Genomic DNA, 27,352 nt, shown 5'->3' with positions numbered 1-27,352 from the left:
GTTCTTTGAAATAAAGCCTCAGATTCGACAGTTTGTTTGTAACACACTGAATATATGTACTAAACGCCGTAAAAAGAACAATGCAAATATATAAAGCAGGCGAGCATAAATAAATGAAAAGCGAGTACTCACCCCAATTCGTCGCGAGTCCGCAGTATTGCATGCGGGAATTCGCGCGAAATTTTTAGATATGGATGAAACAGTAGATTCTATTTTATGTTATGGTATGCATGCGTACCCACTTGGTACAAAACAACGGAAATAGCCAATGAGAAATATTCACATGTTCAAGAGGTAGGGATACGAAATCAAGTGTACTAGTCCTTGTACAGTGGGCGCTAATGGGTTAAGGCGATTCTGTATAGAGCCAAAACAAGCGAACTTTTGTTAAGTAGACCAATATTAAAATCACTGGAAGAGCTCAGATAACTCAGAAACCGGGATATTTTTTTATTCACGTAAGCAGTGGCGCTGGTGGTTGGACAGGCGGTGTCCGCGTGGCCACCCTCAATCAATATGCTGGTAAATAATTGCTCATTGTAGTCAGATAATATCGATGCCATGGTTTCTGTTTTATGTTCTTATTTTATTATCTCCTATGAGGTTTCACTCAGTTCAATTTTTATTCTGCTTCATATGTCCAAACTTTCGCTGCGCTTTGCCAAAATTGCCTTTCATCAGTATAGGTTGCTGACAGATAACATGATTGAAAGAAAAGACTCAAAATGCGTCTTAAATATTGTTTAGCTCTGAGTTATTACTGGCGATAGGTGCTCCAGAAGCTCGTTGAAAAACTCGAAGCACGAGCGTAGTTCTCACTACTTAATATTAATGGCAAAGTCCATCGCCAGAGCATGTGCTTGATGACTTGTGCATCTCTATTATATTATGATGGTATAGACGCACTGTTTTCGATTCTTTACGCAAGAGCTCGAATTCACTACAACGCTTGCTAATATTTCCTAGGTAGACTTCTCGAAGCAGCCTCACTTAAAGTATACGGTGCCTTTACGCTCCCCACTAAATTTAGTATTCTGTGGTTTCCTCTTTTCTCTCCGGCAACGTAACCAAAGCTTACAGCTCATATAGCTTTGATTCCCCTGTCACTTGGCCTTATTTCTTTCTTTTTAACCACATCGGCTCTCGATGCACATATAAAGCTATATAATGCGCATATAGAACAAGGGGACGCTGCCTGCTTCTTCCAAAGAAGTAAAGCAACTAACTCAGCCCCATTGCACCCTCTCTTGAGGACGGACGCAGGGAGCAACGTTTAGTGCAAAGCAACCACCAAGACAACCAGCGCCTGCTTACGTCAATGGTAGAGCGTATATGCATCTACGCGAGTAACGGGAGACGCTGCTCGCCGGCCGCCGCGGATCCCTTTGTCTTCCTGTCGATCTCCCTTCCCTCCCCGTCCTTTTCCGGCTAGCATTGTTTTCTCGGCTCTATCTTCACGTGTAAAGCATAGCCGAGCGTAACTAATACTCGCGGGCCGAGGAGGCATACGTGCTCAGGCCATCGCTGAGTGCCGCCTTCCACCGCCTTTCCTTTAGTCGCTGACGAGAGCCGCGTGTTCGGCTCGTTGTGCAGGCAAGCCCGAGCCCCGAGTGACATGGCGTCAGGGTTCCACGCACCTGCACCACGTGTTTCACCGCAGCGAGCAGGGAGTGAAGAAGGCCACGCTGCACGTGAGGAGCCTGCGGCGCGACCACTTGGGAGCAGTGTTCACCTGCGAGGCGAGCAACAGCAACCTGACCAGGCCGGCCTCCACGTCGGTCACTCTCACCATGAACCGTGAGCCTGCGCATCCCGCGCTAACATCATTCCTAGCGCGCCCATTTCGCAGTTCTCGCTGAGGGCTATGCCTGTCCGAGGGGCGTCTGCAGTGAGGGTCAGGTTCGCACAAGTTTTCTTACTTCAGCTCTCGGCCTGAAACGCCGGCGCCCTGGCTTCCGTCCCCAGGTCTTGTCAGTGTATATCATGCCCCGCAAGTGCTCGTACGGTGAGTGTTATTCTAACGCTTGTGCTGAAGCAGAGGTGTGAACCTCCGGGTGTCTTCCTAGATGGGCAGTTGTCACAACTCCTTCGGCTGACCCTCACCATTAGAGGACTCTGGCCGGACAGTGCAGTGGTGAGCGAATGACCGTTAGGCGACAGCAAGGCGGACCGTCTGGGTGGCGCCGGGTTTAATAGCCTTGAGGAGCTAGATGCCCGCACGCACAGTGGTGCCGGGAAGCACTTTCCTTTGGGCACATAATTTCAGCTACCCATCGGTCGTAGACTACGGCAGCGTTTAAGCTGGGCTCATAAGAGCTCAATTTACTTATTCGTGTGTGTGTGCTCAAGTAATTTCCTGTAAACTAATAATTTTATCATTGAGCGTTTCAGCAATCGGCTGCTTCCACGCAAGCGAAAGCGTGGCTTATGGTGAAATGTTACGATGCAGTAAGCGTTTCATTTGTGCTCGAATGGTTTTCTGGAATAGAGTCTTACTGCAAATAAACACTGAGAAGACTATCCATAAGGGAGCACTGATGATCACTATAAGTGGTTCGGGTGAATTTTTGAGGCTAAGACGCGTTAATTGGCGTGGGGAGACAAACACTAATACTGTTATACAGCATAATAGACGCAGTACCAGCTCCGAATCTTCTGGAAGCTGATCGATGGCAGCTTTCACCATCACACGGTCCGATCCATCGCATCGAGTCGAAAATTTAATGATCTTCTAGGCATTTGTAATGGTCACCCAGTTAAGCACCGGTTATCTCTCTCAATTGCCAAAAGGATAACGCTCATAGGGGTGGTGTCTTCAGTACCAACATTTTGCAGAGAAGCGGCGGTGCCGTCATGTCCTGAACCTCATATCACAACAGTGGAATTAACTTGACGGTTTTAGGTGGCAACAACGGGCTGAAAAACAAGAACACTTAAAGCATGTTTTTTTATTTGTGCTAGCAAATGCCGTCCTTGCGTTGTAAAGACCTCCCAAAGTGCTTTGAACGATCAGAAACATCGCAAGTAAAAGTGTGAAAGTTTCCAAGCGAAACCTACGAACATCCCGGCGGCGCCAGCGTCTGTTCACCCTTGGGCCGCGCAGAAAGGCTGCAAGAAATCTCATGATTCTCAACATTGCGAACTAAATGACGTGGTCTGCAGCCATCCTGATAATGCCTCTGCGCAGCGTCCTGTGGAGAAGTCTGGAGAGAGGATGCGACTATCGAAACAAAACTTTGGCTTCAAGCCAAATGAGCCTTTGCTTTTGTGAAGCGAATAGCCTCGAGACGGAAGGCGCCGCCACTATGCAGCTTTATTCAGCACCCATAAGTGCGATGGCTGTCGACGAAGTGGCGAGCGGGCTTATGTACGTTGTTATTGCAGATTCCGGAAAGTAACGCGCAAAGCGGGCTGGTCGCAAAATACGCCTTTGTGCCACAGTGGTGTGGAGATCGATCCTTAGGTGAACTAGGCCAAACGCGCTGCCCACTACGCGCTGCCTAAGCGCTAATTAAAACATTGTCTTTCTGAGGAAACAGAAATCAATGACAACTTGAGCATAATTCATAGGCGAAGAATCGGGATGAAAGCAAAAGAAGAAACTGGAAACAGCTGTGTTTGATGCAATAATACGGGGCCCCGCGTTATTAATTGTTGTTCCTTGAATTCGCTTGGGTATATAAAAATGAAGTCGGCGGCATAAATACAGCGATGTTATGGTGAACGCAATACTCATTTGGCGAGAGGTTGCTGGGAGTTACCAAGGCTGGCGACCTAAAGATCGTCTAAACGGAGGAACAATGCGTTACTGGGACGAATTAACGGCGACGAGCTAATTTATCTTCAGCATTGAGCTGCGCTGCCGAAGGTTGTTCTCGTGGCTGTGACAGATGCTATGGTGTACGATGCTCTATACATGAGTCCTACCCCTCACGAATATTCGTTTATTAACTTCATTTTGTCGTTTTATTTCTTAATTAAACTTATCTCACAGCATAATACAATACACACAGTACAAATGACAACGGGCCATTGTGTCAGAAAACATAAGTGCAAAAATTTTGTAGAATATTCTACAATCAAGTATAAGCAGATTACATAAGCTAGCGCATGAATCCTTTGCTTCGAATTTCAAAGAATACGTGCGGAAATAAATGGCAATCCACAAAAGAACATACTTTAAGTTGTTCCAGATGCTGCACAATACAACAAAGGACAATAGGTACAGAAAGCACGAACATGCGTATCACGTGGCTTTTTTTTTTTTTTTTTTTTAGCAAGCTCTCGTCGTGAGTTCCAATGTTGTTGGCCTTCCTGACGCTGTTGGCCAAACTTTAAAATCGACTCGTAATTATCTGTTTCTTTTCGGCGCATGTCTTCTGCTATTTTGGAGATCCAGCCTGCTCCTCGCTTTCCCTTTCCTGTTAACTGTGTATATGTGTATATGTGTTCAAAACAAATAATAATAATAATCCATGCGTGGCCCATCCCAAAGAACCAAAGAATTACAGACGTCACTGCCGAGCGTGAGGCCTCACGGAGTGTGGAAATATCCAATAAAATATTAGGCGACACAATTAGAGTATAGTACGTAATTTGGCGTAATAAAAAAAATGCGGGCTTCACACTTGTAACGCACACGAACGGTATATACATACATGTTTCCAATGGCTTCCCATTGCGCTTAATTATTGCTTTCACTTAGTTACTGCTATGAAATGCTTTCTGTCATGTTTCCAGCGTTTCTTTTTTGTTTGTTTGTTTGCCTTCCACCCGAACTCTCTTCGTCAAGCCGCACATTTCGACGGCAGCTCGCCTCCACCGTACGCACGTCGGCACTGGCTCGTGGCGATCATGGCGGTCGTTGGCCAGCGCTCCGCTTCCCTATTTTGCTTCAGGCGACGTTACTGATTTAACGCGTTCACGCTATATTCAAGCGGCACCAGCAAGCGACAAATTCGGCCGTCGAAGACACCAATCGGTCACCGTCTTTGGTATTTCTGCTGAGGAGAAATTGGCGCTTAACGTCCACAAGTATATAGGGTACCCTATCGTCCTTACCCTTAAGGTCACAACAGAAGTTGCTGATGTGGCTAAACTTATGCCATAAAACTATAAAAAGCAAAATCTCAAATGTTTTCTGCAGCTCATCCAATCAAAATAATGCAGAAGCGATACCGCCGTCAATAAAATATTTCACGTGTGCAACACCAAGAGAGAGAGAGCAAGGGCAGGAAAGTGCAACACCAAAGCCACTAAGCAACCACGGCGGGTTGAAGCAAGCTATGGAAGGGAAAGCGGACCAATTGGGGATGCCGGCATCGCTCTCCTCACCTGATTATCTGCTTTCACTGCGCTATAGCTACATAGAGCCCACCGAAACCATCTGCCCTTCTACGTGCTCCTTGCCTCGTGTCAGCCAATTAGGTAAGGAAAACATGTCGCTGAAGGCAATGCTGTTTGCTTTGAAACCAAACAAAAGTCACCTCCTATAAACGAGAAGGGCGTTTCATTGAGCTGTGGAAACAACCTTGCGGGTTACCGTCCTTGCTTTCGTCGTCGGTTACGTATACTTGACGTCAAGAGATTAGAATATAGTCAGAATGGAATAACTTTACGTTATAGGTGCCCCAGGTCAAAGAACCCGAAGTGGTCAAAATTAATTTGGTGTCCTCCTCATAGTGTCGGAGTCCTCCTCAAGCCCATAGTGTTAATGCGAGGGGTTAAAATGAACCAGTGAATAAACGATGCATGGATTTTACTCGTAAGAGATGTGTACAACAGCTAGACGATGGAACAAAAGATGAAGGAACTGGAAGGACAATGAGATCTCTACGGAATTTGTTGCACCCATGTCTTTTTTAGATGTCTAATCCCGTAGAGTGCTGGTAAACATGCGTGTCTCACAGTTTGCACGACCAAACAGCCCGCACGCAGCCTTGATTACTGTGGCCCGACATTTTAGGATATGTAGTGCGGTCGTGAGCGCAAACGCTTGCATTTCACGCGAGGATGGCGGAAGCATAATGGAAGCTATAGCACCATGGACAGCTACTTGCAGCGAGAATGGGCAGGATTTCCGTGCTGTAAATCGAGATCCGGGTAAGGAGAGCCATGCGAGGGCCTCTTTCACCGTCGGGGCGGCATGTTCACGCCTGAGCGGTCTGCTGCGTCTCTGGAACGCCGGAACGCAATGAGCGCGCGTTCGGGTGGCTGGTGAGCGATCGATGAGGCTCCGCCTAGCCGGCGTGAGCGTGCCACTGCTGTCTTGAAGCATACGAGTTCACCCGGTTGAACCTAGACGGAAGCCAGTCATCGCAACATCAAAGTTCGCTTTAAATTTAAATCAGGGAATATTGCGGCAGACTGTTTTGTGCGACTTAACCGTTTTCACGTAGATAATCGGAGGTACCGCATCGTAGGCGCTTGATATTGAACAGTTATGAGAGCTTTGCAAGGGCCTTGCCTAGAATAGTTAAAATCAATGTCAAGCGCTGCCACTTTAGTTGTGAAATGCAAACTATGCCTACACTTCGATAACAATAACTCACGAGATGCAAACTCAGCTGGGTGAGAGTTTTCAACCCTATTCGGAACGCTGTAAAAGCAGCTACGTACGACATAAGCGCCTTGCAATCACACCATGTACTCAGCTTTACGTATCATTTCTGTGTTGTCGGTTAACTTGCGTGATTTCCTTACATCCACCTTTTTCATTGTTTCTATTGTAATAACTATAAACAAGTGAAAAATAGTTTAAGCAGAAATTGTTGTAACTCAGACAGTCGAGCTTCCTCGGAAGAAACAAAACTTGACATCAAGCCGAGAATGGTCCATCAATTTTAAATTTGTACCATGTTTTACCCACGCCGTAAAGTTGGTGTAGAGAGCGGTTTCTCAGCCGGCCTTTGACGCTTTGAAGGTAAAGCATGTGCAAACAGATAAGTGCCGTGATATGGAAAAACTCCTTCCTACTGATTCATGCCCTACTGAAACGGTCCAGCGCAATCAATGAAACTATTACAATTTCTTTACAACGATAGCTCTTATGGGCATTTCCCTAGCTGAAACTTATGCAGGACTTTTTGTGTAGCCAAAAACTAAACAAACAAAGAAACGCATCTCGCTGCAAAATTCAGTGCTTGGCGCTACGTCCTAGCCGAGCATGCTTACCTAAAGATCATGTCACCGAAGTAGTCCAAGCCATAAATATTAGGGCGGAACTGTATGCTGCCTCCCTTTCACTTTATTTATTTATTTATTTATTTAGATAGATAGAGAGATAGGTATTTAGTTAGTTAGTTAGTTAGTCAGTTAGTTAGTTAGTTAGTTAGTTAGTTAGTTAGTTAGTTAGTTAGTTAGTTAGTTAGTTAGTTAGTTAGTTAGTTAGTTAGTTAGTTATTATACCCTTAGGAACAATGGCATTACAGAGGCGAGTGGGGAATTAGTTTAACATAAATTATGTACCACAGCATGATCAAACAACCAAAATATTCTAGTATAGCTATAAAATTTTGGCGGATAGCAAACGAGAGTACATAAACATTATTTCTACTTATTCAAACTACATAATTCAACGTACACAAATTGCATAAACCAAGGTGTATGAGGGACGTAAATAATCAGAGTGCACAATTCACAGTAAGAGCACTCGAACAATGGTTATGAACACAAAGGGAAAACGAAGAGTACTCAAAATGAAATGTCGCATAAAGTTTCTGTAAAACGGTAAGTCTCGATTGCGGAGGCAACAGTTAGGCGAAGCCTATTGCACTCATAAGCTGTCTGCGGGACAAATGAGTGGGAGAAAGAGGAGGGTCTACAAGACAGAATACCAACCTTGTGTTGGTGATCGAGCAGAGATTATATATAACGTGGAGCCGAAAGAAGCTCGTTTTGTAGTATAGGGATGATCATAGATCTCATGAAAACGAGAGAGCCGCAAGTGTTTAACGTCCTGATGCTAAGGGCGCGCACTGTAGACTTCATTGTGTTGATGCTGGCTGTCGTATCATGGTTGGAGAATATGAATCGTGTGGAACTGTTCTGCACCATTTTTACTGAATAATTTAAATCATTCGGACTAGAATCCCAAACTGAGGCGGCGTATTCGAGTTTAGGCCGGATAAGTGTTTTGTACAGCGTCACTTTGAGAGACTGTGGCGCACGTGAAAAATTGCTTCGGAGGTAATCTAACTATCTGTTAGCGTTGCTTATTACGTGTGCCATTTGCGTCTTCCAGGTGAGGTCAGGTGAGACGGGAACACCGTGGTATGTATAAGATGAAACATAATCGAGTGGAATGTTAACGATGTAAGAGGCTGGTAGGGTGTTATTATACGTCTGGATACTCGCATTGACTTGCATTTGCTCATGTTTAATTCCATGCGCCATGTTTTGCACCACACACTGATAGCATCAAGATCAGATTGAACAGTGGCTGTATTATGATTACTACTTACTTCTCGAGATGTTACGCAGTCATCAGCAAAGAGATGAATAGGATATGTAATACAGGAAGGCAAGTCAATAATGTAGATTAGAAATAGTAGTGGTCCAAGGACATAGTCTTGTGCCAAGCCGTGGAAACCAGACTAAAGGGAGAGTCAACGGTGTGAGCAGAAACGAACTGAGAACGAATGGACAGGAAACACTCGAACCAAATAAGTAATTGGGGATCAAGGTTAAGCTTATGCAATTTAAACATTAGTCGTTTATGACATACTTTATCAAACGCTTTAGAAAATATAGAAATATACAATTCACAAGAGAAGAACAATCAAGAATGGCATGTAGCTGATGTGCAAACGATATTAGCTGTGTTTCGCATGAATAAGTTTTCCGAAAGCCCTGTTGCGGGTGCATGAAGAAGAAATTAGTTTCGAGAAAAGTAGCAAGATCAGAAAATAAGATAAGCTCAAGAAGTCTGCATGGGATACTAGTGAGCGAAATGAGACGATAGTTAAGTGAAGAGTGCCTACTGACTGTTTTAAGAGGTGGAATCACTTTTCCTATCTTCCATTCCGCAATAATAGAATGCGTGTCAAGTGACTGTTGAAAAATTTTGGTTACTATAATGGAACTCTACTCGTTCATGCTTTTCAAGAACTTCGGGCTCACTGCGTCGCAACCAGGGGAAGAAAGTTTCAGTTGATTAATTACATGTTCTACTTTACATGGGTCTAATATGATCAGACACATTGAAATGGTACAATGGCAGCGTGTAAGCGCTGGCGAAACACTTGTCACTGATGAAAAATTAGAAACATTGTTAAGGACAGATGCGCACAGTGCAGACGATATAATATCTCTCGCGTTATCCACAAGGCTTATAATGTTATCGTCTCCTGGTTTTATGACACGCCAGAATTTTTTAATGTCGGTTGTCAGCATGGATGGGAGAGTGCTTTGCAAAAAGTGCTGTTTGGAGCAATGCAGTGCAGATGCATATTCTTCAGAAGGCTGTTTATGCGCATTCCAAGGATAGTCACAAGGACAACATTTGGTCGATCTGTAGATAAGTTTCATTTTATTTGACAAGGTTCTTATGCGGCTGTTGGACCATGGCGCCGATTTGTTCGAAGTTATCGAGTGAATGGGTACATATTTATCAAGTAAGGCTTTAACTTCGTTCATAAGTAAATCCCAGTTGTTTTGAACGCTACGACTGTAAACGTAGATCAGAAACGTGACGATAAACCCGCACAATTCTCTGTTGATTGCGTCAAAGTTTGCATGCTTGAGATCACAAATAGCTTTGCTTTTGCTTTTGTCTTTAGGCCGCGATATTTTGATTTCAAACGTTAACATGGAATAATCGCTCAAACCTGGCAGTAAAGGTATATAGGAAGCAAGATCAGGACGTGTGGCGAGTATTACATCGAGGATATTGGCGGAAGAAGGTGCTGTCCTGGCAGGTTCTTTGACAAGTTGTGAAAAGAAAAAAAAAACACTACACATGGCGTAATACGCTGTTAATCTCCGATAATTTTGTCCGAAGATGAGAGTCTGAGCAATACCGATTAATCGTCTACCACGCGTAATTTTTGCTCTTGTTGTCGTCGGTTTAACCACGACGTGCAGTGAAGCCCGTACGCGCGGTCATCCGGGGCAAGCAAGACTTCCTGTCAGCCGAGTTCCGCGCCGAGGTGGAGTGCGAGGCCGAGGGCTCACTGCCACCGGCGCTCGTTTCCTGGTGGCTGGACGGCGTGCGCCTGAACGCCTCGCTCGCCCAGACACGGCTGTCGGCAGGCGGCAACGTCACCACCTCGCTGCTTGGCTTCGTGCCCAGGGCCAGGGACAACGGCCGCCAGCTCAGGTGCGTCGCCACCAACCCCAGGATGCCTGGCCACGAAGAGGTCGCCGACGTCTGGCTCCTGCAGGTTCACTGTGAGTCATCTTGATGTTTTCCATTGTTCTCAATCTTTAGAACAAAGCACAACATCGCCATCTTGAACCTTGTAGGGTTATTGTTTTGAACAGTAGAGAACCAAAATTGTGTCCTTGTAAACGTTAACTTACGTTCAAGGAATGTAAAAATATATGTTATCTGTCGGAAACAAGCAACAATAAGTCCTGCGTGATCCTGACGTAAAAGGATTAGTCATGAAGTTATTGCCGACTCTTGATCATTCCCTCTAGATTAAACTCCAGGCGCCAGTTAGTAGATTTGCCAATTTAGTTCATGGTCTGGCCGACTACAGTCAATAAGAAATATGGCCAGTCAAGTTACTTGGCGACAAATTTGGGGAGCCTGCGACATGAACGAAATTTTTTTCGATGTTTGATAGGTGCTGCGCTTACTGCATAAATAAATAAATATTTTCTCCTTTGCATACGTAAACTTCCTCATTATTATCAGGCGAAAGCGTGGATAACTTATTTCGCCCATCGAGGGGAAAATGTAAAAGTAAATATAGCGGCATAGTGAGGGCAATAAATAGAAAGATCGTATTCACATAGGAGGAACAGTATAGCCAATAGTACTATGACTACCAATGACTGCTATGACTATGACTACTATGACTACTCGTACTATGGCTACTCGTTCAAAAAAGCTTTCACTTTTTCACCCGAAGAGTGCAGGGGAAAGATTACGGGTACTATGACTGTTTGATAGGTGGTGTTCTTACACATAAGTAAATATTTTTTCGTTTCATATGTAAAATTCCTTATAGATGCTAGGGGACAACATCACTCATTTATTTCAACCATCGAGGGGAAAATATAAAACGAAATATAACGGCATAGTGAGAGCATTCAATCGAAACATTGCATTGACATAGAGAGACAGAAGAGGCAAAGGCAGGGAGGTTAAACAGAGGGGAAGATCCGGTTTGGTACCCTACGCTATGGAGAGAGGGAAGAGGGACGTACAGTGACAGGAAAGTACAGAGAGAAAAAGAAAGATAGCACAGATACACAACACAGTCGGTCACTGTCACCGCACAGCACAGTAGCACTTGTAGCACTATAAACATCAGGGCGAACAGTATAGCCAATAATACTGATAAGTACCAAGTAAAGCTGTCAAACCATGTCAAACCCATGTTAAACTCATGTCAGACCCCCCTGTGTCTTCGTTACCGTGCAGTATGCACGCAGTTACACAGCGATGACCTTCGATAACGCCTCATTGTCTGGGAGGTTCGTGCCGTTGTTATGAAACAACAGTCCCTGGAATCTAACATTGCACAGAAGATGGAATAGGTTTTGTTTTTTTAATGAAAAGGGCCTGCATGTGATTTATATTTTCAATATTCAGGAATGAGCTGGAACATCTTTTTCACCATTATCTTCTGTTTCCGCAGACAAACCCCGGGTGAGCTTGGCCTGGGGCAACCGGGTGAACCGGTCCAGCATCGTGCAGGGCACAGACGTCTACTTCGAGTGTGAGGTGGACGCCAACCCGCGGCTCATCGAAGTCTCGTGGCGATTCGAAGGCCACGAGCTCGCCTCTCGCCTCGGGAACTTCATCGTGAGCAACCAGTCGCTGGCGCTGCGCGGCGTCCAGAGCTCAAATTCGGGCCACTACTCGTGCGTTGCTGCCAACGCTGAAGGAGCTTCCGAGTCCAACAGGGTCTTCCTCAGAGTCCAGCGTGAGTACATTCTGGCACGCACGCATGCACGCTTTAGTGTGTGTGTGTGTGTGTGTGTGTGTGTGTGTGTGTGTGTGTGTGTGTGTGTGTGTGTGTGTGTGTGTGTGTGTGTGTGTGTGTGCGTGTGCGTGTGCGTGCGTGCGCGTTTACCAAAAAAGTTGTACGTCATTCTAGCTGTAGGAGTACTTATGTGTGTAACCAAATAACAGCTAACTAAACAACGGCCTCCGTATGAGATTTTTCTTTGTCTCTCGGGAGCACCGGCACACCACAGAGATCAGTCATTTCGTCGATGCCATTCAACCTGGTAATGATCGGAGTGGCCGAGAAGCTCCCGGACATCGAAGACGTTAGGCACGCCACCTACGCGGACGATATCACGCTATGGGTGACCGATGGCAGTGACGCCCACATCGAGGGCGCGCTGCAAGCCGCTGTCGATGCGATAGAAAACCAGCTGGAAGGCACCGGACTGAGATATTCGCTGAGCAAATCGGAGCTTCTCATACTCCTACCTACCAACAACGGCAGAGGCAAGACCAGACAACGCGAATACGAAAAAAATCAGAAACGTAACCAAATCCGGCCGCGTGATCCTGGGCATGGTCATCGAAAAGCACGGAAGAAACGGCGAAACCGTCGCCCGTCATCACGGCAAACTGTCACGGCAGACCATTACGGCAAAAGCGGCCAACGCGATTCGACTCCTCAAGCGAGTTACTTCCCGGAAGGCTGGCATGAGAAACGAGAGCCTAATTAGACTCGTCCAATCCTTTATCAGCATTCACGTCGCGCACGTTGAAGCCTACCACAGATGGCTGCAACACGAACGTAATAAAATTAACGTAATCATCAAAAGAGCGTACAAGACGGCGCTGGGCCTGTTCGAGTCCATGAGCACGACCCGCTTCTTACAACTCGGGATACACAACACGCTCGAAGAAATAGCCGAAGCGCAAGGGACCTCTCAACTGGAGCGGCTGTCCACGACCAAACCCGGGAGGAAGATACTGGACGGCCTGGGAATAGGACGCTCGAACGAGGCGCAGATGAAGCTCCCCGTTCCCGAAGAGGTCGCCAGACGAGAATCGACCCCATACCCAAGAACATGAATCCCGAGTTCAACAAGGGAAGAAGAGCGGCGAGGGCCAAGGCTCTCATCGACCTGCACGCCAACGACGAGCACGCGTGGTACGTGGATGCGGCCGAATGCCAACGGAACGCCTTCGCAGTGGTCGTCATAGAAGCCTCAACCGGCGCCACTAGGACGGCAGCGAGCGTGAGAAGCGCCGGAGCGGAATAAGCGGAGGAGGTAGCCATCGCCCTGGCCATCGCCGACGCAGACTGCCACACGGCGCTGAGTGACTCGAGACAGGCGGTGCGAAACTTCGCCAAAGGCCAAATCTGCAGGGAGGCCGAGCGCGTACTGCGAGCGGCCAAACTGCAAGACAGAAAAGTAAGAATCAAGTGGTTCCCGGCGCAAGCGGGCGACGCGTCGGAATGCAATAAGAACCACAATGAGACGGCACACGCAACGGCGCGCGCGCTAACCAACCGCGCACCGGCGACAGACCGTCCGACGTGGTTCGGAGCCAAAGACCGCATGACGGACTACAACGACATCACGAAGGCCTACCGCCCGGCTCGCAGGACTCTCCCACCTCCGCATTCGAGGCTGAGTCGAGCAGAGGCGGCACTACTGCGACAGCTCCAGACCGGATCGCTGCCGAGCCCGGGACGGATGCATCGCATGTACCCCGAAACATACCCGACCGATAAGTGCAGGGAGGGAGACGGCAGATTACACGCATATCTTGTGCGACTGCATCAAAAATCCAGAGGAAGTAAGATCAAGAACGATCACGCCGTGGCTCGAGGCAGCCGAGAAGAGCTACGACCAAGACCAACAGCTCTGGGCCGTCCAGCAGGTCCTCGGGGGACTCGAAAGGCAGGGATCCAGCGAGCTGACCACGGCGAGCGGAGACCCGCGCCGAGTAACGCAACCTCGTAGATGACGTAGGCCCTCGTCGGGGCGCGCGAGCACCCAACTGCAGGCACACATAAAGTTTGCTCCAATCCAATCCAATTTGTCTCTCTGTCCGGAATAGTGCTACTTCCTTTGTAACGTGTAGAGTAGAGTGGGCTGGGCCTACCAATTTATTTCAAAACATCAAACCAATACCTTCTTGCATGCTAAATGAGGAAGAGTAGCCTGGTTAAGCACAAAGCTCTTGGTATATATTTTTGTACGAGAATTACCGTGACTCTACGCATATTTACACTGATGGATCTGTCCTTCCAAGCAGCTCCGCGGCGGCAATTGTCATACCAGCGAAAGCTACAACAATTAAATTTAAGACGACCCACGCGACAACATCCACGGCAGCAGAGCTCGCAGCGCTCTTTACTGCCCTTCATCACATTGGTGATGAACCGCCACACAAATGGACAATATTCTGCGATTCGAAGGCGGCACTGCAGTCTCTACTGTCACCTTTACGACGCGGACCGCACGAACAGCTAATATTCCACATTACAGAGACGTTACACCATATAATTTATGCAGGCCATGAAATAACCTTCCAGTGGCTTCCAAGTCACTGCGGGATTATCGGCAATGAACGGGCGAATCACGCTGCCCGCTCAGCCCATACTGAGGAGCGCCACGTCCCAATTCCTGTTTCTAGAACTGACGCGGCACGGAAGCTCCGCCTACTTGCTCGGCAGTGCACCGCGTCGCAATGGAATGAGCCACATTTAAGAAATACGCGACTGTACTCACTTGATCCAACATTAAGTCTTCGAGCGCCATCACAGCTTCGCCGTAGAGACGCAACGCTTTTATATCGACTTTGGTTGGGCGTTGCCTTTACTAAAGCCTATGCCTTCCACATAGGGATGACCGACACACCAACCTGTGACCACTGCGGCCATGAAGAATCAATTGGCCATATTTTGTGCGCCTGCCCGCAGTACAGTCCACAGAGGGCATGCCTTAGCCACGAACTTGACCAACTGGACGACCAACCGCTATCCGAAAAAAGAATTCTACAACATCGAAAGGACTTACCTTCACAGAAGAAGGCCGTGCAAGCGCTTTTGCGCTTCTTGCGATCTACCGGCCTGTGTGAACGACTTTAACTGGAACGCCTTTTGTGTGTGTGTCTCCGTGTGTGCGCGTTCCTTTTTTTAATTTTATTATTTTTTTTTCGTTTTCCTCTCTGTCATCTTTCTAACCCCTATCCCCCATCCCCAGTGTAGGGTAGCAAACCGGAGACTCATATCTGGTTAACCTCCCTGCCTTTCCTCTTCATTCTCTCTCTCTTCTTTTTAATATTGTCAGCTGTACTCATTATTGGCATAGGCGAAGTATTATAGGGGACCAGGACCTGTGTAGCCGTGACTTTATTTCCTCTTTCATTCCTCGTTCAGTTCCTTTGCCTGCTCGTGATTCAGCCGCGCTAACGTCAATGCGCCATGAAAATATCAGCTCTCGGCTTAATGATTTCGCACTGACCACTGATAACTGGTGTGCTAATCGCAGACCTTCCGGTGTGCGACCCGAACCTGCGGACGAAGTACACCGTTGCCCGCCACGAGGAGCTGCGAGTCCACTGCTCGGTATTGGCAGACCCGTGGAACGTCAGTTTCCACTGGTCATTGAATGGCTCCTCGGGTCATCGGCGAGACCTGCAGTGGGCGGTCTCGTCCACGACCGACGCCCGTGGACTCGTCACCAGCTACCTGCGCTACACACCCAGGAATGAGTCTGACTTCGGCACGCTGAGCTGCTCTGCTCGCAATGCAATCGGTCTGATGATGCGCCCGTGTATCATCCACGTGGTTCCAATTGGTGAGTACGTTCACACATCCTGCATGTGGTACTATGGCAACGCGTGTCATTCTCCAACTACAGCCTCTAGAGAACCTCCTTTTAATTTTGTTATTTTTCTTGCGAACGGTGAGAGCGAGAAAGCGGGAGCGTGAGATGTGCCTCTCCGAGACCGCTTGGCAGCCTTGTTAACAGCCTACCGTGATGCAGTGTTCTGGTTACTGCAGTTCCATTTCCACACGGGCACCAAACACCATTCACTCTTCTTTCCCTATTCTAATATATCACTCGGGACAGTATGAGCAAACACCTACGTGGTTAGTAGCAGCGTCTTGCGCTATATTTTGTGTGTTCTGCTGCAAACTCATTGTGCATCACTGTAGAATACTTGATGCGGTTATCGTGGGCACGACAGTTAGATACCTGCTACTTCTATATATCTACGTGTGAGAAATTATTGTGCTCTGCACATTTATCCCTTTTGCTCCTGGTTTTTATTTGTTATATCCTTACTTCGGGAGGCGACTACTGTTAGTTCAATATATACAAGTTTCCCTTTTTCATGCAGCTGGTAAAGAACTGGTTTGATTGATGAACTGAGCGCGCAAGCGGCTCTTAGCTCTCATGCTGGCTAGTATATCTTGCCTAGCGCGCGCAGTCTTAAGGGATGTAGATGTGAAAGCAGAGCGAACTTGCACCATTTAGCGGCAGCTTTGCACATTGAGCACTTACTAATTTCTATTAGTGCCTGCTTCAGCTAGGCAACTGCCGTGTGCATTGTGCCATGAGCCCCTCTGTCGACAGGTCCACCGTTGCCTCCGCAACACTGCAATGTGAGCAACCAGACCATGGGCGCACTTCGCGTGGACTGCGAAGGAGGCGCTGAACCAGGTCACAGCTTTCTGCTCGAGGTGCACGAGCTTCAGCGGCGCCGATTGGTTGCCAACTTGAGCTCGCCGACGCCGTCCTTTTGGGTGGACGACGTGCCTCCGGGCACCAAGTACACGCTGCTCGTCTACTCGTTCAACGGCCGCGTCCGATCGGAGCCCGTGTTACTCAGCACACACACGTTGGCCAACGCTGCGCAGGGCTTTTCCGAGCCAGGTAAAGGCCATCACTTACATTTCATCGCGTCAATCTTGAGCGCTGGTTAAACGTGTTTACTGGTTCAAGCTATAGACTACCTTACGGAAGCGTTTAGGTGCCGCCATTTTGGACTGTTAACGCTGCTGTTTTCTGTCTTTAATGACACAGTGTACGTTACTATAGTAACGTACACTGATGCGCACAGTCTGTTCGCAAGCATGGGAATGCGTGCAGCGTTTCATGACCATGTTACGTCACTTTACTTCTAATAAAACATAGGAATTCTTTGTGTAACAGCCCAAGATGGCGGCGTCCATCAAGCGAATATAAAATCGTCAATAGACCGCCTTCGCTCATGGCGCCATACTGACTGGGGCATTTGCGTGCCGCTCTGTGACCGTGGATCAGGCACGTTATGAGCATTCGGCTGCGGTCCCGTTTTTCTGACACGTGACTAGAGGCTTCGTGTTAATATTTTGTAAAACTGAAAATATGTCAAAAGTTATCTCTGCCGAATGTGCTGTAGACACGATAGCCACAGCCCCCTAATGGAGTGGAAGCGTGGCTAGCCTCCTAGTGAGCATTTCCAAAATAGCAAATGCAGTGACGATTTAGCGGTAAATGCAGGAGAAATGCGTTAACTTTACGACGCACCTCTTTGAGGTCCCGGATACATAGTTTGAACCGCGTTCACCACATTGCAAGGTGTTGTGCAATAACTCACTCCTAATTATAGGTGGGAAGTGCAACTATATATATATATATATATATATATATATATATATATATATATATATATATATATATCATAGGAAGTCATATGGGGCCTGTAGGGGCCTCTAAGGTATTTATGTTAAATAAGTAAATATAGAAGCCAACCAACAATGACACCAAGGACATCATAGGGGAAATTACTTGTACTTACTAACTGAATTACATATATGATAATGGATTTGAAAGTGGATGAAAAAAAAACACTTGTCGCAGGTGGGGAACGATCCCACGTCTTCGCATTACGCGTGCGATGCTCTTCCAACTAAGCTACCGCGTCGCCGTTCTCCCGTCAACTTTCTTGGGTATTTATGTTTTACTACTAGAACTAACACGGGGAGCGTTAGCCAGCGCCACCACTAACAAACTTTGGCGGCGGAGGTGGAACATCCTTTCTCCCGCAGGTGTCACGAGCACGTGATCCTTTCGGGTGAAGGCAACTGGCCAATAAACCCACACATGCTACCTGAAGGCATCAATGTTGTTCTAGCATCAATGTTGTTCTAGTAGTAAACCATAAATGCCCAAGAAAGTAGATAGGAGAACGGCGCCGCTGTAGCTAAATTGGTACAACATCGCATGCGTAATGCGAAGACGTGGGATCGCTCCCCACCTGCGGCAAGTTGTTTTTTCATCTACTTTCATTTCCCTTAATTTATCGTTTGTTTAATTCAATTAATAGGTACAAGTAATTTTCCCTATATTGTCCTTGATGTCATAGCTTGTTGACTGCTTAAGATATGAATAATGAAAATCGGGCCCCTCGGTTAGCCCATTTCTTCCCGTTCATATATATATATATATATATATATATATTCCACTTTTACACACCTAATGCTTAATAGCCGGGCCCCTGAGCATGACGTGGCCACTTGTGCTGACCACTGACGTGGGCCAGTGTCCAGCACAAGCATGCTGAGACGAGATGTGCGTGCTGGTGGTGCATGCTGGTGCTATAACAGGCAAGATCATGTCTCCTGCATTTGTTTCCTTTAAAACCAAAGCTCAGCGCGGTATTTGCCTGAAAGTTCTTTTTTTATTGAATGTATTGGGAAAGTTCAGGCTACATGTGATCTGCCAGCGGAATTTTGGACTATACCTATCCTCCTTTCCTGTCGCAAGCACTACTCTATGATATATATTGTTGCATTACCCTACAAAGCCATGATAAGTATTAGCTTGGCGTTCAACAACAGAAAATATTGTCTGATACTCCTGTACCCGCTTTCGTCGCAAAACACCAGCGTCAGGCCGTGTGCCAGCGTAATTTTCTTCCCAAATCGTAACTGTGGCCGACGTCGCGCTACATAAGTCCTCGCGTGCGTTGCAGGACCCCCCTGGCTTGTCTCATCGAACATCTTGGTCTCGTTTCTCGTCGTGGCAATCTGTTTGCTGGTGGCGATTCCCTTTATCGTGCTTATCGCCATCAAGTACAAAGCGAAGACCCCTGAAGACCGAGGTAGGTGATGCTAGCTGTAACAAAAGCCGTGTCGCTCTGGCTTCTTCATTTCAGCATTCATCCATTATTGAGCTTTTACTAGTATTTAACCCCTGTTTATTGATGACATGCATTCGGTCATGGCTAGCTTCCCGATAATTTTGTTGCCAAAAACCACTCCAACCGAACACTAGAACCTTGAAAGTATTCAAAGTGTGCTGAATAACACCCGCTTAATCATCTTCAGCCTTCTACTCGTATCCACAACAATTATGTTGAATGTCAGTGTATATTTCTTTCTGTCTCTCTTTACTGCTGAACGTGGCTTTCACCAACAGCCCGAGGCGTTGATCGTGAGTATCAATGCTGAAAAAAAAAATCAAAATAAGATAGCGAAGAATAAGAAAAGTCTCAACAATGTTTTGTCAATTGTTTCAAATTATAACTGCGATGCATTTGAGGAAGTTGGCTCTCCATACTGTTTACTTATTTATAGTAGCTGGAAGTCGGTCTTCTTTTTCACATAGACACAAACGCATCTATACGCCATCACTGTACAATGAAGTTGTCATTGCTAACGTAGTTTGGCGCCGGATGCAAGAAAATCGCATGTACCGCACGCACTGAGTGGTCCCAGATGTCGCTGAAATAAGGCTATTGTTTCCTGCAATGATATGGACAAGGCTGTGTGTTTTCGCTTGAAAATTTAGCTAACTTCTGTAATTTCATTTTCTTATATTTGCAACGAAGTGTTTTGTTTCACTTTGAACAGTACAACAAGGAACAGTGAGAAGAGATCAGGCTAAAGAAAACAAAAACAGGAAAACCCAAAAACTTGATAAGAAATCGGCGAATTGTTTCCAGCAGTGGAGCTCAAGATACACATGTAACCGCTATTAAGCCTCTGTTTTAAGAGTCTCACAGAGGCTGGAGTCTCAGCTGTTCCGCCTTAGCTGTTCCGCCTTACCACGTGAGCAAGTCTTCAGCGTTAATCCGGCAAGATGCTGTACCGGTACCCATGTCTCACAGGGTAGAGTATTCTAATTGTTACACGCTGGGCTGATCACGACGGCGAGTGCAGGCACCAGGTTGCGACCACACGTACGATCGGCGTATCTTCCGGGAGGTGGGTGCCGCAGTGTGGAAGGTTGAGGAAGGAAGCTTGGGGTGTCTCGATTTGCATTGCAAAGCGCAATAATCACATCGCGTTTTAAACAACCAGTGAGCAGGCAGCTAGCGTTTCACTTCGATAGCTGGTAAACCAAAGAAGCAGGCCGCGCAAGTTAACCCGAGTGAAAACGGCTGCCTTTCATGTAATCTTTGGAGTCCACTCAGATACCCTTGTATTTTGTTCCAGAGGACAAGCAAGTTCATCAGGAAAAACAGTAAGTTTTCTTCGCTTCTTTAAACTGCATGAGAAGGGATACAAGCCGAGGCTCTCAGTGCCATGGCTCTATTTGGTATTTATGGGCTGCCGTCCTTCCCTTTTCGCAGGACAAACTCTGGCTTTTGCCATTTGAGTGTGCTATCACGTAGGAATGAAAGCTCGACATGAGAAGGCATGCATTTCTCTTTCCGCATTCGCCAGATTTTGTGGCACTGATGTGAGCCACTTAGTTTTGAGGCTTAGTTACTTAGCGTAGGGCACACGCCAAGCCGCCATAGAGTGTGCTGGAAGGCTTTTCCATCAAATGTCGTTTAAAACGGCCTCGACAGGTTTGCACCTCGTGCAGCTGACAGGCGAGCGCCCGTGTGAGCGACAGGCGTTTCTTGTGCGCTATCGCGTGAGGGAAGGGAAGGCGCTTTCTTATGAACACTCCTCTGTGCGCTTATACCCATCTCCCCCAGCCCCCTCCCTTGACGTCCGCGTAGCCACCGCAGGCCCTCTCGGATATGTGACAGTGCGGGGGGGCTCTGCGTAAAAGACACGCGTCTTTCTTTTTTAATGCGAAGCGTTCTTCGCTTATTACAGCCAGTTTATGTCTCTTCAATAAAAAATAAGAATAAAGATATGTCCAACTGGCCGGATTTTAACCAGGGCGTCCCAGCGCAAAAGCTGGACGTTCGAGCTATTAGGCCTACGCATGTCTACTATTCTCGTGTTATCTAGAGCGTTGAGATATCTCATAGCAACAATTTGTTTATAAAAGTGACAGCATCTGAGGCGCGGGAGTTTCCCAAACGACTCCGAGGCGAGAATTACTGCTGCTGAGAAGGACTCGTCGAGATAACAACGCCCCGGTGCGAGCGTCTTGCCATCGTCGACACCGTCGTCGTCATGCCATTGGCGTCGCCGTCATTGTTATGCAAATGTCGCCTTGTCGTGTCATCCCACACAGACAATCGCTCACTTTGTACGGACATGTTCTATCACCTCAACACTGTGTGCAAGACGAAATGAGTCCATGTACCAGGAAAATGTTTTCCATAATGTTGATTCTCCCACTGCATGAGATCTCTGTAATTTTCATTCCTGTAAAGTCGAGGTTCTGAACCACAAGTGTTCCACGCACAAGCACCCATGGTCTTTTTTTGCGACTGAGGAAAGTATTTTTCCGGCAGACCCTGATGGGAGAGCCTAGAGGTTCGGAAGCACTACCAGTAAAAAGTGTGAGGGAATTTGATGCCTTTAAGAATGGTTAGGGCAGCGCTAAGGTGAAAGGTGAGAGTTCTTGCGGAAAGCTGAAAGGTTTCAAACGTAAAGTACTTATTTACAGAGGCCGCCTGGTCAGCGTTGTCTTGTTCGCATCATTTCTTTACAATTCTACGCGCAAAAACCGTGATAGCTCCTCGGGTAATGTGTCTATATAGGAGCCACTGACCAAAACAAGCTTTTTTTCACTGCTGCAGGCCCTCCGCCTTTATCACAATTCCCGATGAAATATGTCTGGAGAAAAACAGGGGGCATGAGAAACAACTAGTATTGTGCACAACATATAGATGGCTTGCGCTTACGTCATCCTTGGGGGCCATATTGGTGAACCAGCACGGTGAGCAGCAGCGTATGCTAGCGTATCGCACGGCTCCAAAACTCTCCAACACAGCCGGTGGAGGAGGGACGTATCCTAAGCTTGCCTTTCTCCATAGAAGCAGGTTACACGTGGCAGTGAATACGATACAATGACGCCAGCCTAGGCGCTATATTGGAGAACCACGTGGGTGAGAAACCCAGTCCGTGACGTCACGCGAAAGCTATCTACAGAAAACGAGAGAAAGGTGCAGTCGTGTGCAATGTGAGCTACAACAGGGTGCCCGAAGTCGAAGGCGCCCCAAGACTACATGGCTACGCTGACATACGAAACATTGGTTTCATAAATACCCGTAATCGGAGAGGTGTGTAATTCTCCAATTTTTCGTATGAAGGCACCGGCGTGCAGTTTTGGAGGCGTGTTTCCGTTTTGTCAAGGGTGCTAACTTTGCCCGACGCTTGTGCGCATGTGTGAGTTGCGAGCGAAAAATCTGGGGGCTGCGCTTCGGAGCACTGGAGCACGCGCACGCGCGCGCTTCTGGCGCACGCGCTTCGCTGCGGTCGTCCCTAGCCGATAGCAATGCGCACTACACGAGAATCGGCGCTTAACTTCGGTTCAAACGGGATCACAGTGGACTATACAGAGTCCGTAATGAGGGAGCACACAAACAAAAAAATTAGCAGTAACAACGTGTCATTATTCATTGGTCTGCAGCGGCAGCCAAAGGAGCATCTACCTAAGTCACCACCCCAGCGTTTCGCGCCGGGTCGCTTCGCTCCCCTTGGCAGGAACATTCGATGTCTGGCCTGGTGGTTAAGCATAGGTAAAAACGACTACTGCAGTGGTGAAAGGGTTAAATTATATAATAAAGCGATAAAAAAAACAAGGAAAAAGATGACGCAGTTTCGCCTGAAAGGCGAAGCGTTGATTGCGATAGCGAGTTAGTGGACAACTAACTATACGAAGTACGCACAGTAGCTTTATTAGCAGTATAAACTTGTAAACGTTTCCTTATTAACTAAATTAACGAGCTTGGGTTCACGTGCGCACAAGCAAACATGAACACATCTCACTCGATGACCGCGGATACTCGCTGTCAAAACGCTGGAGTGAGGAAGTGAACCGACCAGCAAGTGAAAAGTGAAGCGACCTTCGTGCTGCGTCTCGCATCCCAACGCGAACTAAGCCACGAAAACACAGCGCGCGGAGAACTCTGTATCCCGTCGCAGATGGCTTTCAAGATACAGCGGCTCGGGCGGTCGCGCGCGGCCGCCCGGGCTTCCCGGTGTATAGCGTCCCCACCGCCCCCCCTACGCTCCCCCCCGAACCTTGCGCACACGGAAGACGGCGTGCTTCCTCCCCGCTTTCCTCGCTTGCGTGCGCGAGATTGAGCCGCGATCGGCGGCTCCCTCTCGCACGCTTTCCCTCGCACATACAACATACGGCTTGCGGCGACTATTTTATTGTCCTTGGACTTTATACGTAACCTCACGGCGACGCCGACGGCAGAAATTTGCCTGGAATGTCCATATAATTTATATCGCAATAATAAATGCGACAACACATATTAGAACTACTACAGAGCTCCCAATAAAGAGCGCGGTGCTGCGAGCGTTATGCCACGAAAGAGGAACGGAGGGAGGGTTCAATACGGAGCAATTATCCGTCGTCGCGTAGTTCAGCTCGGCTAGGGACAAAGGGGCGATAGCATGTCCACGTCCGTAGTACCAGGTACAGTCCCCACATTTTTTCTCTCGCAATTCGCGTATGTGGACGCGCGTGCGTATGTATCTCTCTCATGTCTGCGCCGTTGACAAAACGGAAAAGCGCTATTGTCTGCGGCATCTGCCTATCACGAAGCGGGCCACTGGCTCCGGCTGTCGGGGTGACCAGTCGTGTGACCGTTGCATCGAGCACCGATTGCGTGATTACCCAGCACCGCAAAATAACACTGGCAGGTATTGTGTTCCGCGCACCGACACAAAAGCCCACGCGAGGGTGGTTAAGTATGAGGTTGCGCGGTGAGGCCGAGGCTGCACCGGTGCACCTGAATGGACGAAGGGATCTCATGCAAGTCGACTTGTGTGTGATTATTGTGGCATAATTTTGTCACCTTGTATGATAGTGTGAAGTTGTTTTCACTCCAAATTTTGATGCTTTGCATTTCACGGATGCTGCGGCGCCACTCGCAGGCAGTTGCCGCTGTTTTAACTGTTTCTCGAACCACAACGAGATGCGGAAAGTCACATGCTCTTATCGTCTTGCGCACATTCTTTGCCGGCTACATACGTCAGAGGGTGCATGTGCAGTTCAGTTCTACAGCGACGTACACTTTTTGTACGTCGCTGTGGAAACACATACAAAATGTTTGATTATGCTAGTCTCAGCGAGAAAAAGGTTTCTTTACACGTTTAACATACCTATTCAATCCCACAGCTGGATACAGCTATCCCAAGGAGTTGAGCACAGAAATGAGCCAAGCATATTCCCTGAGGAGGCTTTTGTCACAGCCATGACCTGTAAGTACTACGTAAACATCAGCACGCAGTCAGACGTTAATGTTGTTGTTTCCTTGTTTTTATTTCTTTTCCTATTTTTTTTTATTGCAGTAGCGAAAATACTGGTGGCCAAAACTTGGAAAAGTATTGACAACAGTGACACGTGTTGCGCTTTAGAAGAGCTGAGAAAAAGTGCATGTTCGTGCGATATACAGCAAGCCAAGCACTGTCGTGGCATAATGCACAAATACCCGCCGTGGTTGCTTAGTGACTTTGGTATTGCGCTGCTAAGTACTAGGTAGCACAATCAAATCCCGGCCATGGCGGCGGCATTACGATGTGGTCGAAATGCAAAAAAACACCCGTGTACTTAGATTTAGATGCACCTTAAAGAACCCCAGGTGGTCACAATGAATCGGCAGTCTCCCCCCCCCCTTAATAATCGTGGTTTTGGCACGTAAAACTCCATATTCTAAGGCACAAATAAATTTGAAGAAAATTAATTTCGACCAAACACGTGCTGCAAAATGAAGCGGCCATGCTGAATGGGGCTAAAAAATTCAATTCTGTTCTTTTACCTACCTCAAGTTTGGCCGCCTAGGGTTCTTTAACGTACACGCAATGCATGGTACACGGGGGTTTTTTGATATCGCCCCATCGAAATGTGCCAGCCAAAGATGGATATGATCGCACCTTCGGGCTTAGCACAGCAATGCCGAAATCGCTACGCCACCACGGCGTGGTGAATGGTGTCGACAATTGACTTTTTTATTGTATATATATAATTATTTTACTGTGAAATGATCCACGAGCACAAATTGAAACTCTGAAAGTGTCAATAAGCTTTTTAACGGACAGCGGCATTGTATCTGGTTATTGAGAACTATTTAATGCTTTCCATATCCAAAAATCGTCTCACTTGTTTATTTGACGGTTGATTTATTCGTTCATATGCATTTTTCAGTACACATGACTTGTATTTGTTTACCATTTTTGTGTTCACTGTGCAAGGGTCTAAGCCCTTCTCTACGTTCAAGACTGACGTTCAAGACGTTCTTTGCCTGAACACGTATGAGCAGCTTGTACCTAGTGTCATGACGCGCCCACTACATTGCGTATTGATTCAGATTCATTGACCCCAAGTGCTTGTCATTGTTTGCGTGCGTGCGTGTGTGCGTGTGTGTGTGTGTGTGTGTGTGTGTGTGTGTGTGTGTGTGTGTGTGTGTGTGTGTGTGTGTGTGTGTGTGTGTGTGTGTGTGTGTGTGTGTGTGTGTGTGTGTGTGTGTGTGTGTGTGTGTGTTTCGGGATATGCCATCAAATATTGCAGGAAAGCCTGCGGCCGAAAATTCCACCACCACTCGTATCAAATGACCCAAGTAGCTCCTTAAAGGGGGATGCGGGACAGAAAGGTAGATCTTTGAACCGACATGGCAATATTAATCAAATGGCGCAGCCTGCTTTGTCCCCCCCCCCCCCCCCCTTCATGTTAGAACATGTAGTAAATTTCATTAGCGTAGCAGAAATAGAAAACAAGTTATGCATGTCCCGTGGAGTAAATGAGTTACTGGATCCTTTTCGCAGCCTTCCAAGCATCTACGTCGCCAACCAGCGTCGGCTGCTCCGACGGCCCCGTCCTATACTCCAGAAGTGTCTGCTAGGACACAGAGGCCCTGCCGGGGGTCACGCACGTCTTTGCTCAACGTCGTGCTGGGCTGGCAGCACCGTGGGCTTGTAGGAGACGACCGTCTAGTCGGGTGGCCCTGACCGACGGGAGAGAACCAGTGCGGCCACTGCCACGCCGCGCCTGTCCGCACCGCGGGGCGCGCTCGCTCGAAGAATCCCGCGCACCAGTGGCAGTGACGACGCGGACAGCGACGCCACGAGGGGCGAAATGAAGTCGTCGACTCCGAGAAGAGCAGAAAATAACTGCGGCTGGAATAGTGTGGGCTGCGTGCGGTGGGGCCGGGGTTTGGGGTGGCGACAAAAAGAAAGACTTGGCACTATCAATCGTGATGTGCTCCTTCAGCAAAGTGGTTTGTGGTCCTTGCTCCGTCCCCAGTGGAAACAAAAGAAAAGAAACAAAACAAAAAAAAAGACTCGCCGGTGTCGTGTACTTGATGTATTGTTCTGTTAACAGGCACCCAGTTTGGTTCCTCGTGTACAAAGAGAGTGCACTTTTTGAAGCTTTTTCTCACAAACTGCCAAGAAATCCAGTTGATGTATGACTATCGTTCCTCGATGAATATTGGTTGAATAAAAATTTATCGGAAGTATTCTCAGCGAGTCCACAACTTCCCTTCGGAGCATTTGGCAGCAAGCTTTTGCAGCTAGACGACGAGTAACGGATCGCTGTGGAGGCCAAACTGTAGCTGCAGTGAGGGGGACCCTCCTCGCCGCGTACATTCCAGGTGTGACCCTGTATATTCCACGACCGATATCCTAAACTTGGGCGCACAATGTCTCAATATTTTAGAATTATAGCTATGGTATGGTGTGCTAGAAAAGCCAAAGATTCGCCTAACGCGAGGTACACTTGCGAACCTGGGGGCCCCCGGAGAGTCGTTACGTCTGCCAGGTAAGCACTGTCACTCTCTGTCAACAGCTGTAAGTTAAGATATCCGAATACGTTTGACGCACACCCTTCGTACATTGCCTTTACC

At 47.5% G+C, this 27,352-nt stretch overlaps 1 protein-coding gene across 2 annotated transcripts in view; it reads left to right on the top strand.

Moving 5' to 3' along the window:
- Positions 1-26,967, top strand: part of LOC126547166 (neural cell adhesion molecule 2-like) — a 458,110-nt gene extending 431,143 nt beyond the window's left edge. The window contains exons 4-13 of one of the 2 annotated variants that reach the window (XM_055062733.1): positions 1,594-1,797; positions 10,084-10,389; positions 11,811-12,098; positions 15,643-15,951; positions 16,735-17,034; positions 19,118-19,246; positions 19,564-19,578; positions 20,583-20,610; positions 24,631-24,713; positions 26,274-26,967. In XM_055062733.1, coding sequence (XP_054918708.1) covers positions 1,594-1,797; positions 10,084-10,389; positions 11,811-12,098; positions 15,643-15,951; positions 16,735-17,034; positions 19,118-19,246; positions 19,564-19,578; positions 20,583-20,610; positions 24,631-24,713; positions 26,274-26,350 — 1,739 coding nt within the window. In that variant the 3' untranslated portion in view covers positions 26,351-26,967. The remainder of the gene's footprint in view (positions 1-1,593; positions 1,798-10,083; positions 10,390-11,810; positions 12,099-15,642; positions 15,952-16,734; positions 17,035-19,117; positions 19,247-19,563; positions 19,579-20,582; positions 20,611-24,630; positions 24,714-26,273) is intronic. The other variant, XM_055062734.1, reaches the window with a different exon arrangement.
- Positions 26,968-27,352: the final 385 nt, after the last annotated feature.

Source organism: Dermacentor andersoni, chromosome 1 (assembly GCF_023375885.2).
Source record: "Dermacentor andersoni chromosome 1, qqDerAnde1_hic_scaffold, whole genome shotgun sequence".
Classification (NCBI taxonomy): Eukaryota; Metazoa; Arthropoda; class Arachnida; order Ixodida; family Ixodidae; genus Dermacentor; species Dermacentor andersoni.
The sequence above is the reverse complement of the archived record's forward strand: the minus strand, read 5'-3'. Positions and strand labels throughout refer to the sequence as shown.